This window comes from Cynara cardunculus (assembly GCF_001531365.2).
Source record: "Cynara cardunculus var. scolymus isolate 2C chromosome LG 12, CcrdV1, whole genome shotgun sequence".
Classification (NCBI taxonomy): Eukaryota; Viridiplantae; Streptophyta; class Magnoliopsida; order Asterales; family Asteraceae; genus Cynara; species Cynara cardunculus.
In genome coordinates, this window is record NC_037539.1 from 24,265,872 (window position 1) to 24,276,586 (window position 10,715).

The following is a 10,715-nucleotide window of genomic DNA, read 5'->3' on the forward strand; positions in this document are numbered from 1 at the left end:
CATATCACCTCAAAAATGTTTCAAGCTTCCATACAAGTAAAATATGTTTTTATACATGGTAAATCAAGGCTTCCTAGTTTGAATGTTAGGATATTTATATATATCTCAATTTTTATATAAAACATCTTTTAGGCAATGTAGTGAAGCCTTGAATATAACTTATTTAGATTGAAAAGAAAAGTTATACTCATTGAAATAATGCTAATATTTTTGTTAACATTATTGAGAACAAAAAAGCGGAAAGCTATTCGATCGTGCAAAGTTTCAACAAAACAGGAGAACTGGACGAAAGCTCTCAAGTATACCCTGTGCAATTTGAAATGGAACTTTACTGGTTTGTTGGTAATAGATATTTTCAGCCACTGGCTGCAACTGTTCCCTACTCCCATTCTGCTGATGCTTTGGAGTCTTTATACAGAAAACTTGCACTTGATCCAAAGTCCTACCAGCATTAACCACTTTTTTCTTTTCACTATCAATTCATATGATTCAATTCTTTCTTTGTGCTATGTGTGTTTGTGTTCACATATGTTGGTTATGCTTGTAAATGGCTAATCCCATGGGGTATAATTATTCTAATTTAGCTTTTGCTCTAATTGGCTTAATGATAATTGAATTTTTAAAATATTTGTTCATGGATATAAGAGTTGAACTAAAATATTGTTGGGTTCGAGTTTTTTAAGCTCAAGTGTTGTATTCAATCTTGCATTTTCTTCTTTGTAATTATGTTTTATTTTGTTCTATAAATAGGATTTGTTCTTTGTTTGTTAGTAGTAGGATGCTTAATTGTCGTAATTGTGATTAGTGTGTGTAAGAGGATGCTTTGAAGATAATATTCAAGTTTGACTTTTTCTCTCAATATTCATCTACTTCCTACATTCTTGAATTGCCAGTTTTGTGTTCTTGATGAATCATGATGATTGATTAAACAATCTGGGATTCATATTTCGTATCAGAGCTGGATTGCAGAAATTTTTGGTTAAGAATTTGCACAAAATTCTGAAAATTTGAATTTTTTTTTTGGATTTATCTTCATGTGTTCTTGAGCGTTCTCGAGTGTTCTTGATAATGTTCATCTAAAATCTTCATTTTTTGGTGTTTGGTCATGAATTGTTGTTAATCTTGTACATAATTTTGTTTAGGATCATAATATTCAAACATCTTGTGATTTTGATTGGTTAATTTTTTTGAAATTTTTTCTTCAAATCTGGATGATGAAGATGTGTTTGAAGATGAATATGAATGTTGAATGTATGCATGCTTGATCGTATACGAATGATGAACATTATGCAAGTGTTGGATGTCTTTACATGGATGAATGTTGTGCATGATAACCAAATCCCTTAATCGTATTCAACCAAATCTGGTTACAACCTTGACCGTATTCAATTAAATGTGGTCACTATTGATTTTTTTTTGAACGGCAAAAAGAAAGAGCATTAGGAAAAGAGTTTTGGCATGGCCATCACCCCCTCCCAAACACCCTAAAAAAGCTATAATAAAACTAGCAAGGCGCTAGAAAAGATACAAAAGAGTTAAAACAAAGCTAACGGATTACAACCCCATCTAGACCAATCAATATTACATTTAGATCTACATTTAATCCAAGTAAAAAGCATAGCTTGAGAATCCACCATCACTGCTTCCCACGAGAACCTTTTGTTATTGAACATCACATCATTTCTTGCCTTCCATGTAAACCAAAGAATGCTCCCGATAAGTGCCTCGATCATTTTTCTTTGTTTCTTCGATTTGGCACATTCAATCAGATTGACCACAATCTGATCAAGAGAAGAATGATTGCCAGAGTTTATATCACACCATCTTTCGACCCATCTCCATATCTCTTTTGATTTTTCACAGACGTAAAAAAGATGTTCTTCCGTTTCCACTTCTCTTCCACAAAGCGGGCAAGAATCAGTTTGCAATTGTATACCTCTAGAACCAAGATTCTGTCTTGTAGGAATTCTCCTCAGAAAAAGTCTCCATAAGAAGCAATTTATTTTTATCGGAAGCCATTTGCACCATATTGATTGCCCCACAACATTACCATTAAGTTTCTCATCCAAAACAGCTCTCATGGATTTGACAGTGAAGATTCCAGTACTATCCCCCACCCATATCCATTTATCCCTACCACTAGAGAACTCATAATTCCTTACTAAATTTTGTAATTTGGTAACTTTATCTGAAAGTCTGCTATTAATGATTGGACTCTCCAACCAAGACCAATTCCATAACCTCCCGTCGCTACTATTTGGAGTATATCGATCAACAATGAAGCATGATCTATTTCTTTCAAAAATAAACAAGTCAGGAAACATACTATTGATGGTGTACATTGTTGACCGTGTTTGGCTGGTGTTTGTGCATATTGACCGAATATGATTGGTTGTTGAATGTTTTGCATGTGATACTTTTCATGGATTGCTTGTGTTTATGCATATTGATCGTATTACCTATCCGGACATTATTGAGGAATTATATTTTAATTCAATTGTTGCATGTATCCAAGTTGACTGTATTTGATTGGTAGTCAAACATGGATGACTACTGATTTTGCATACTCACTATTCTGTCTGGATTGCCAATCCGGTTGTTCCTTCAAATGTGTATAGATTAACTTTGAATTCAATGATATTGTAGCTGCTGGTGTCTGCATTGCAGTTGTTTCTTTGTCTGGATTGTCTATCCGGCCAAACATGCTTTGGTGATTGTAGATGTACTCCGTTGACTACATTTGACTATTAGATAATCATATCCGGTTGTTGATGTTTTCAAAACTATTCGATCTTTGAACAATCAAGTTAACCGAATTCGATCATAGTTTTTGATGTTGCATGTGTTGTCGGGATTGCTAATCCGGTTACTGTTGAAGGTGATGATTTGTAAGCTTTAACTAATCCGGTCAAACATAAAATGTTACTTGATCACAAGTTGACAGTATTTGGTTAGTTGATTTGATCACAAAGTATCCATATTTTTTTTGGTTAACACAGTTGACTATATTTTTTGAATGTTCATATTGTGAATCCGATCATATTTGTTTGATTGATTTGTTGTCTGAATTGATTTGTTTGTCTAGAGACCATATCTGGAAAATTCATTCAGAGATTTTATCAGTTATTTCCTCATCTGGATAAACATTTTATGATTTGACTGATTTTCATCAGTTTGAGAATTTTTGTGTGTGCACTTGTTAATCAAACTTTTGAACTGCAGAGATCTTTGTTGTTTAATCAATTGTTTTTGAAAATTTTCAAATGGCATTATCTTTTGAGAAATAAAATAAGGTTTTAAAAGAGAGAATTTCTGATTTAGAGAAAAGTCGGAAACAACAAAAAGAAAAGTATGTAAAGGTGTTTTATGAGAATCATGCAAATTTAGATTGGGCTAAAAGTATATCAAAAGAGTATGAGATGGTTGTTGAACATAAGAATATTTTAAGAGAAGAAATAGATGAATTCATTCATAAAGGTTTTTCTTCTGATATGCAGGTTAGAAATGTAAAGCGAATTCAAAAAAATGAGGATCTGACAAAGAAAATTCATGAAGCTGAGAATGAATTGACCTTGTTAAAAGGAAGTTACTGGAAAAGGAGAAGGATAATCTGATAGAGACTGAGAAAAAGTTTGGTGCTGAAAGAAAAACTTTTGAAAGCAAAATAAAAGATTTAGAGTTGAATACTACAAAGCTTTCAAAGCAAATCTCAAAATTTGAACAAATTATCATCTTGGAAAGAGCCAAGTTTGATAATGAGAAGAAAGAGCGTGTGGAAGAATGTCCAAAAAAAACATCTGGAAATGTTTGATAGCATTGCTGAAAAGCAGAAAACTTTAAGTGAGGAGAGAAAAGCTCTTGCTTTGGAAAAGAAGAATACTGCGAAAAAGAATGCAACAATTGCTAAAGAGCTAACTGAGAAACATAAATGGCTTGACATTGCTTCAGATAACGATAAGGGAAGTTTGGAAGGAGAAAGAACAAAGTTTGAGGAGAAAGAAAAGATTTTGAGAAGTTGAGAAGAGATTTGGAAGGTAAGTTTTCTGAAGCTTCAATGAAATTATGTGATTTAACGACAGAACTTGTAGCTGAGATGAAGATAAGATCTGAAGTTAAAAAGCAATGATTTACTTACTAAAGAGAGAGATCAGTTGCTTAAGAAAATAAAAGAATTTTCTAAATCAAGTGCTGAAAGCTCAACTGGATCTCAATCTAAGTGTAAAACCTGCTTTTATTACTGTTCTAGTGTCAAATCCAATAGTTATTCAAGTAGTCTTAAATCAATTGTTTCAAAGAACAAGTATTATATTTCAAATCAGTTTTAGAAAGGTTATGTCATTGAATCAAACAATAAGTTATCAAAAGTAAAACAAGTTTGGGTGATTAAAGCTGATTCTGTTGTTTCTCATAAATCTGTTGATAATAAGAAATCGTTTGTGACTGATACTGTTTTTCCTTGCATTGTGAAGTCTACTAATCATTTGATCAGTCTTAGCAAGAGAAGAATTCGGTGCTCAACTTGCAGAACAAATGATTTTGTCAACAAGAAGATCAACAGATGGTATGGGAACAACTGGTATAAAAACAGTTAGAATGGTTATACCAGTTATGAGAACTGGTATGAGAATAACAGGTATGATAATGATTGGTATGGTTCTTACTGTATATCTAATTTAAAAGAAATTGTCTGATAAGAACAGATGGTATGGCAATTATAACATCCCTCAAGCCAGTACTAACAAAATAGGACCCATGTTAGTTTGGGTACCAAAATCTACTTAATTTGTTTTGCAGGTGTGTCATATGGTGTGCTGTTGTGAAAATATCATTTATATGGTACACTGATGTAGATAGAGTGTATAATTTGCCTGAATATAGCTTCTAAACACCTAGTTCAGGACCTGTTCTTCAGAAACTACTCCTCTCACAATAAAAATGAAACTATCAGTCCCTTCACTAAATATAGTTTCATTTTGTGTGCAGAGCTTAAAATAAAAATGAGAGGGGTAGTTGTGAGCTAAAAGAATTGATGAGAGTTGTGTCAGAATTAAAAGATTAAAAGAATCCTGTTCTATCTTCTATAATCCAGGCAAACCACAAAATCTATTAGTTCTCAATTCTTTGACGACTAATATTGAAAAAGGCAAAGTCTAAGCCAACTCTTGTCATAAGCCCACCAGCTACTCATCTATCTCTCAAAAGATAAGTGTTTCAATAACATTTGGGGCACGTAGCTCATAATCTATCAGTTTCCCATTTGGAGATAATTGATATTGAAAAAGAAGGATATATGTCTCCTCCCCCCTTCAAGTCTTTTTTATCACAAATTGAGTGTGATAAATTTGTGTAGTCCACACTGTTTATCTTTTTGAGCCTAATTTGAAGCATTAATTGCTTTATCATTTCTCACTGCATAAATTTACAAAATATTTGTTATTTTGTTTTAAAATCCATAAATAATCTTTTTTCAAAGCTATCAATGATTGAATGGAAGTCCTGGTGAGATGAACATTAAAAAATCTCATATATGAAGTACATTCGTTGTATAAGTGAATTTGAAAAGATTTGCTTGTCATTTTATGAATTGATGGCATACTTTCAAACTTCATTCATTTTCAAGTTTGATGTAAATGGTTCTCATCACATCGTAAGGGGGAGTATTCTTGAATAATGAATGAAAACTTCTGCGTCATTTCTGAAGATTGGGAATTTGTTAAAGTTTTCAAGGAGTGAATGTGATATTTGCTGAAAATTTGCTGAAGATTATTGTGCTGCAATGTTCAAGGGGGAGTGAATGTCAAGATCATTTCTTAAAAGAGTTTACTGGTTCTTAAAGGAAGAGATTTTCAAGTGATAAATTTTTTATCAATTTAAGAGGGAGAATGTTTAAGGGGAGTTAACAATTTCTGTTGCTGATCAATGAAAAAGTTATTTGAAGGAGCTTGTTAAAGATCATATCTTGATGATTCAAATCTGAAGTTTGTTGCTGATTCAGACTTATAACCAAAGAGGAAGATTGTTTGAAGAACGGTTTGAAGATTTTAAAGTTGCTTAAATCTTCAGTGATACAAAATGTACAATTATTTCAAGCTTGAATCCAAAGGGGGAGAATGTTGGGTTTGAGTTTTTGAGCTTAAGTGTTGTATTCAATCTTGTATTTTCTCCTTCGTAATTGTGTTTTGTTTTGTCCTATAAATAGGATTAGTCCTTTATTTGTTTAGTAGTAGGATGCTTGATTGTCATAATTGTGATTAGGGTGTGTAAGAGGATGCTTTGAAGATAATATTCAAGTTTGACTTTTTCTCTCAATATTCATCTACTTTCCACATTCTTGAATTGTCATTTTTGTGTTCTTGATGAATCATGATGATTGATTAAACAATCTGGGATTCACAAATATTATTAGATTGGTCTTTAAAAGCAACAAACAACTTTTAGAGGTCTTAAAGTACTGTTATCTAACAATTCCATTTTAAAATCTCTAACTAATAGACCAAATTAACATTCATAGTTATACCATTTGATTCGTGATTTTAAACTATAGAAAACCTAAAATTTGATCAAGTAACATGGAGAATAAAATGAAACATGACATAACATAGTCATTTCAAATTCCCTACTTTAAAATGATGTTACATCCCGCTGCATTTTGCGGAATTTTATTATAAATAAATTAAAGAATCATAAGTTATCTTAATTTTGTTAAATGATTTTTAAATAAAACAAAATTCATCATTGTACAATACACAATGTGTTCAAAAGAATAAGCAATACAATCATAACAGAGTTTGAACAATATTACAAAATACAAATGGAATCTCTAACAACATAACATTGAAAGATTAAACACTCTTAGAATCAACTCATGAACTGGAGAGAAGAATATGTTTGAAAGAGAAAAAAAATGAACCGAATGACTAGAAAACGGGTAATACGAATCAATAAATATTAATTGATAATTGCCAAAAAAGGTCCTTCAAGATGTTGAATAAGTGCTCCGCTACCCTTGAAGAATTCCAATAAACGAGGCGCAGTCCTCCAACTTGAATCTTCAGATTCCTCAACTTTAAGCTTTGACAATTTTAGTCCCTCAATTAAAAAATAACAAACAAAAGTTAAGATTGTAGAAAATACATATATTTTAACAACCTCCCTCAATCTTAACGTTTGAATAAATTAATCATTCGTAACTTAGAACATAAGTAATTATGATGATTTATACCAAGAACTTTTGTAAAGATACCGGTAGGCTGTTCGGAAGATAAGATTTTTACAATTTTTATTAACCCTTTACTGATGTTATCTCTAATTTGATGGACATATATTTCGATGTGTTTAGTACGCTCATGAAAAACTGGATTATTGGCAATTTGGATGGCAGATTTTTCATCACAGAATACAGAAAGAGGTAATAAATCTGAAACTTTTAAATTATTAAGAGCTTTTAGAACCCACAATACCTCATAAGCAGCAGATGCCATTGCTTTGTATTCACATTCTGCTGAAGAACGACAGACAGTGCTTTATTTCTTGTTCTTCCAATATATCATAGAGTTACCCAAAAACAAACAAAATCTAGTAACTAAACATCTAGAAGAGAGGCACTTACCCCAATCAGCATCAACAAAAGCAGTTAAAGAAAACTGTTCAGATCTAGTAAAGCTAACACATTTACCTGGACATAACTTCAAGTATCTAAGAACTCTTAGAGCAAGATTTAAATGAGACTTCTTAGGAGAATGCATGTATTGACTCAAACAATGAACTGCAAAAGCAATATCCGGTCGAGTAACAAGAAGATATATCAACTTACCTATTAACTTTTGATAGCCAGTATAATCAGGTAAAGTAGAATCTTTGGTTTTATTTGAATCAAATATAATTAAATTTATATCCATTGGAGTATTACAAGGTTTGCACCGTAAATATCCAAATTTATTTAGCAGTTCCAAACAAAACTTTCGTTGAGTCATACAAATTCCATTTATTAAGAACTTTAATTTTCCCAAATCTTTTATTTTAAACTTACTTTTTAAGAAAATTTTGACTTTATCAATTTCTGTAAGATCATTCCCAGTAATGACAATATCATCAACATATACTAACAAGATAAGAAAAACAGATTTATCAATCTTTACGAATAAGGAATAATCATTGACACTTTGAATAAAACCATGCTCAATTGGACAAGATAAAAGTTTAGCATACCACTGACGTGGAGCTTGTTTTAAGCCATATAAAAATTTTACAAATTTACAAACATGATTATCATTTGAGAGTATCTTTCAAGAAAATTGAATCTATTGCCAGAAAGATCGTATCAATAGAAATTAATCGATTTGGCTTTGATACCACTTGTTATAACCCAGATCTAACAATAGAACAAATTAATAAGGAAATTCAAGAGAGATTTGTAATAGAAGAAGATGAAATAGAAATCGACTGCGCTTTCTTTATTGAATGAAAAAAATTACAAACTCTCAAGAACCCTAATCGACTCTCATAAGATGTATCTGAATCTGTGTGTTTACAATGAATTTTCTATTTGCTCTCATWCATTTTTCTCTACCTGAAACACTACTTATATAGGCAGAAATTCATGATAATCTGAATAGGATTAGCCTTATCCATAATAGGATTAGCCTTATCCAGAATAGGATTCTAAAGATAGTCGTCTTGAAGGACCAGAGGATAGACCAGAGGATAGACAGACCACAGATGCTCTGGTCCTCCAGAGGCTCTGGTCAATACAGCCAGAGGCTCTAGTCCTCTTCACAGAGGCTCTGGTGTCTCTTACAGAGGCTCTGGTTCAGGTGTCTTCACAGAGGCTCTAGTGAATCTTCCAGAGGCTCTGGTTCTTCTTACAGAGGCTCTGGTCGTCCATACTTGGTCGATTTAGCACAGCGGCTGGTCTTCTTTCAGACTTAGACGTTTTGGCACAGAAGCATCTTCAGATGTTCCATTCTTAGCCCCGATTGCTTAATAAAACTTTTTGAGATAATTATTAGGATCAATTTGATGCTAACAATCTCCCCCCAAAGTTTTATGAAGCAAGCATCTTCATGAAGTCTTCAGGTCTTCTTCCCTCTGCTTTCTTCAGAAAAGCTTTAGTGTGCTTGGTATGAATGGAGTATTTAGGCTCCCCCTTGAATGTAGCTCTTTGTTCTTCATTTTCAACTCTTAGATCAAATCAGATTCAATGTGAATGTTCTTCATTTTCAACTCTTAGATCAAATCAGATTCAATGTGAATGCAGCACCACTGATTGCACAAGATGCAACTTTAATCTGCCCACAATCCAGCACATTCTTTGAAGCACAGAATAGCCACTCATCCCAAAAGTAGCAAATTCATCCAAAAAGGGATAGATAAATGTGTGAATTACTTGACAAAACAGTGCAAACAGTCTTATGACAAAGAAACTTTCATTGAACCGCAAGTTGAGTAGGAATTCAGCTTTAGAGCTTGATTCAATTGAAGATAACTTGAATAACCAAAGCAAACACCATTGATAATTAAGAATCAGAGAGAAGAATTAACATTTAAGCTTTATGACTTCAAGAAACAGTAGGTCAATTCAAAGAAAATTGACAGAATTGCTGTTAAGGGCAAAACATGAAGGAAATTGCCATAAACATGTACGATTGGTGATTACAGGCAAAAAAAAATTTTCAGTGTTGATCCTCTCTCTCAGTGATTTGATGATAATCCCTTTTTCCTTTCGATGTATTTTAGTTTCTGTATTTTCAGTTCGAGCGATCTTTACACTGAGCATGTTCAGTGATCGCTGAAGAACTCGCTTTGTAATTCATTCAGAGACAACAATACTTCAAGAAAACAACACTCAMACCAAAGATCCTTCAGCAAACATCGAAGACTGAAACTGAAGATTAGAGACTGGTGCGTACGTGATCTGAAGCGGTATTCAGTGATTACAAGCCTGTCTAGTTATGTGTGAAGACTGCTCTAGCTTCAGCGAATGATGATGAGACCTTCAGGTCATTCCAGCATTCAGCGATCAAAGGAAGCTTTCTTAGCACGATTGTTGTTGTTTTGTCCTTGCACACACAAAAGGACAAACCCATACCCTTACCAAAGATAGTACGGTACGGAGCYGATTAGTCGACTCTTTGTCCACCAACTTTAGGTAAGGATGTCTGTTCAAGAATAGTGCTTTTGTACTATTCACTGTAACAAAGGACAAGCCTTCATGTTAAGGCTTGCCACGCACTCTAAACCCTACCATACTGCATTAAATGGTCATTTAATGCACTGGGTTTAAATAGAAGTGTTCTTCTTCTCAATGGAGAGTGCGCACATCACTCTCTTCCCTCAAACTTACTTCAAGCTTCTTTCAGCTTAAAGTAAAAGATATCTTCTTTTAGCAATCTCTTTTCTTGTAATTGCTAACCTTTGTGTGAAACTTAAGATTGTTTAGATAGGTTTCTCTTACCTTCCGCAAACAATCTTGTAAAATTTGTATTGATCTTCTTTATCAATATATATTTTAAATTTGAAAACTCTGTGTTTGTATTCATCCCCCCCTTCTACAAACTGTTTAGTATTCTTGTAGACCCTTTTGGGACCAACAAGTGGTATCAGAGCAGTGTTTTCTCTCCTTCTTTGTGTATCGTTATTTTTTTGTATTAATTTATCTCTCCTTAGATAACTTACTGCTTTCAAATGGCTTTACAAACCACAAACACACACACACA

At 32.9% G+C, this 10,715-nt stretch overlaps 1 protein-coding gene across 1 annotated transcript; it reads right to left on the reverse strand.

Moving 5' to 3' along the window:
• Positions 1-1,535: 1,535 nt before the first annotated feature.
• Positions 1,536-2,342, reverse strand: LOC112523779. Its single transcript, XM_025133459.1, has one exon. It carries the CDS (start codon positions 2,340-2,342, stop codon positions 1,536-1,538), a length of 807 nt encoding a protein of 268 aa, XP_024989227.1.
• Between the last annotated feature and the right edge of the window lie 8,373 nt (positions 2,343-10,715).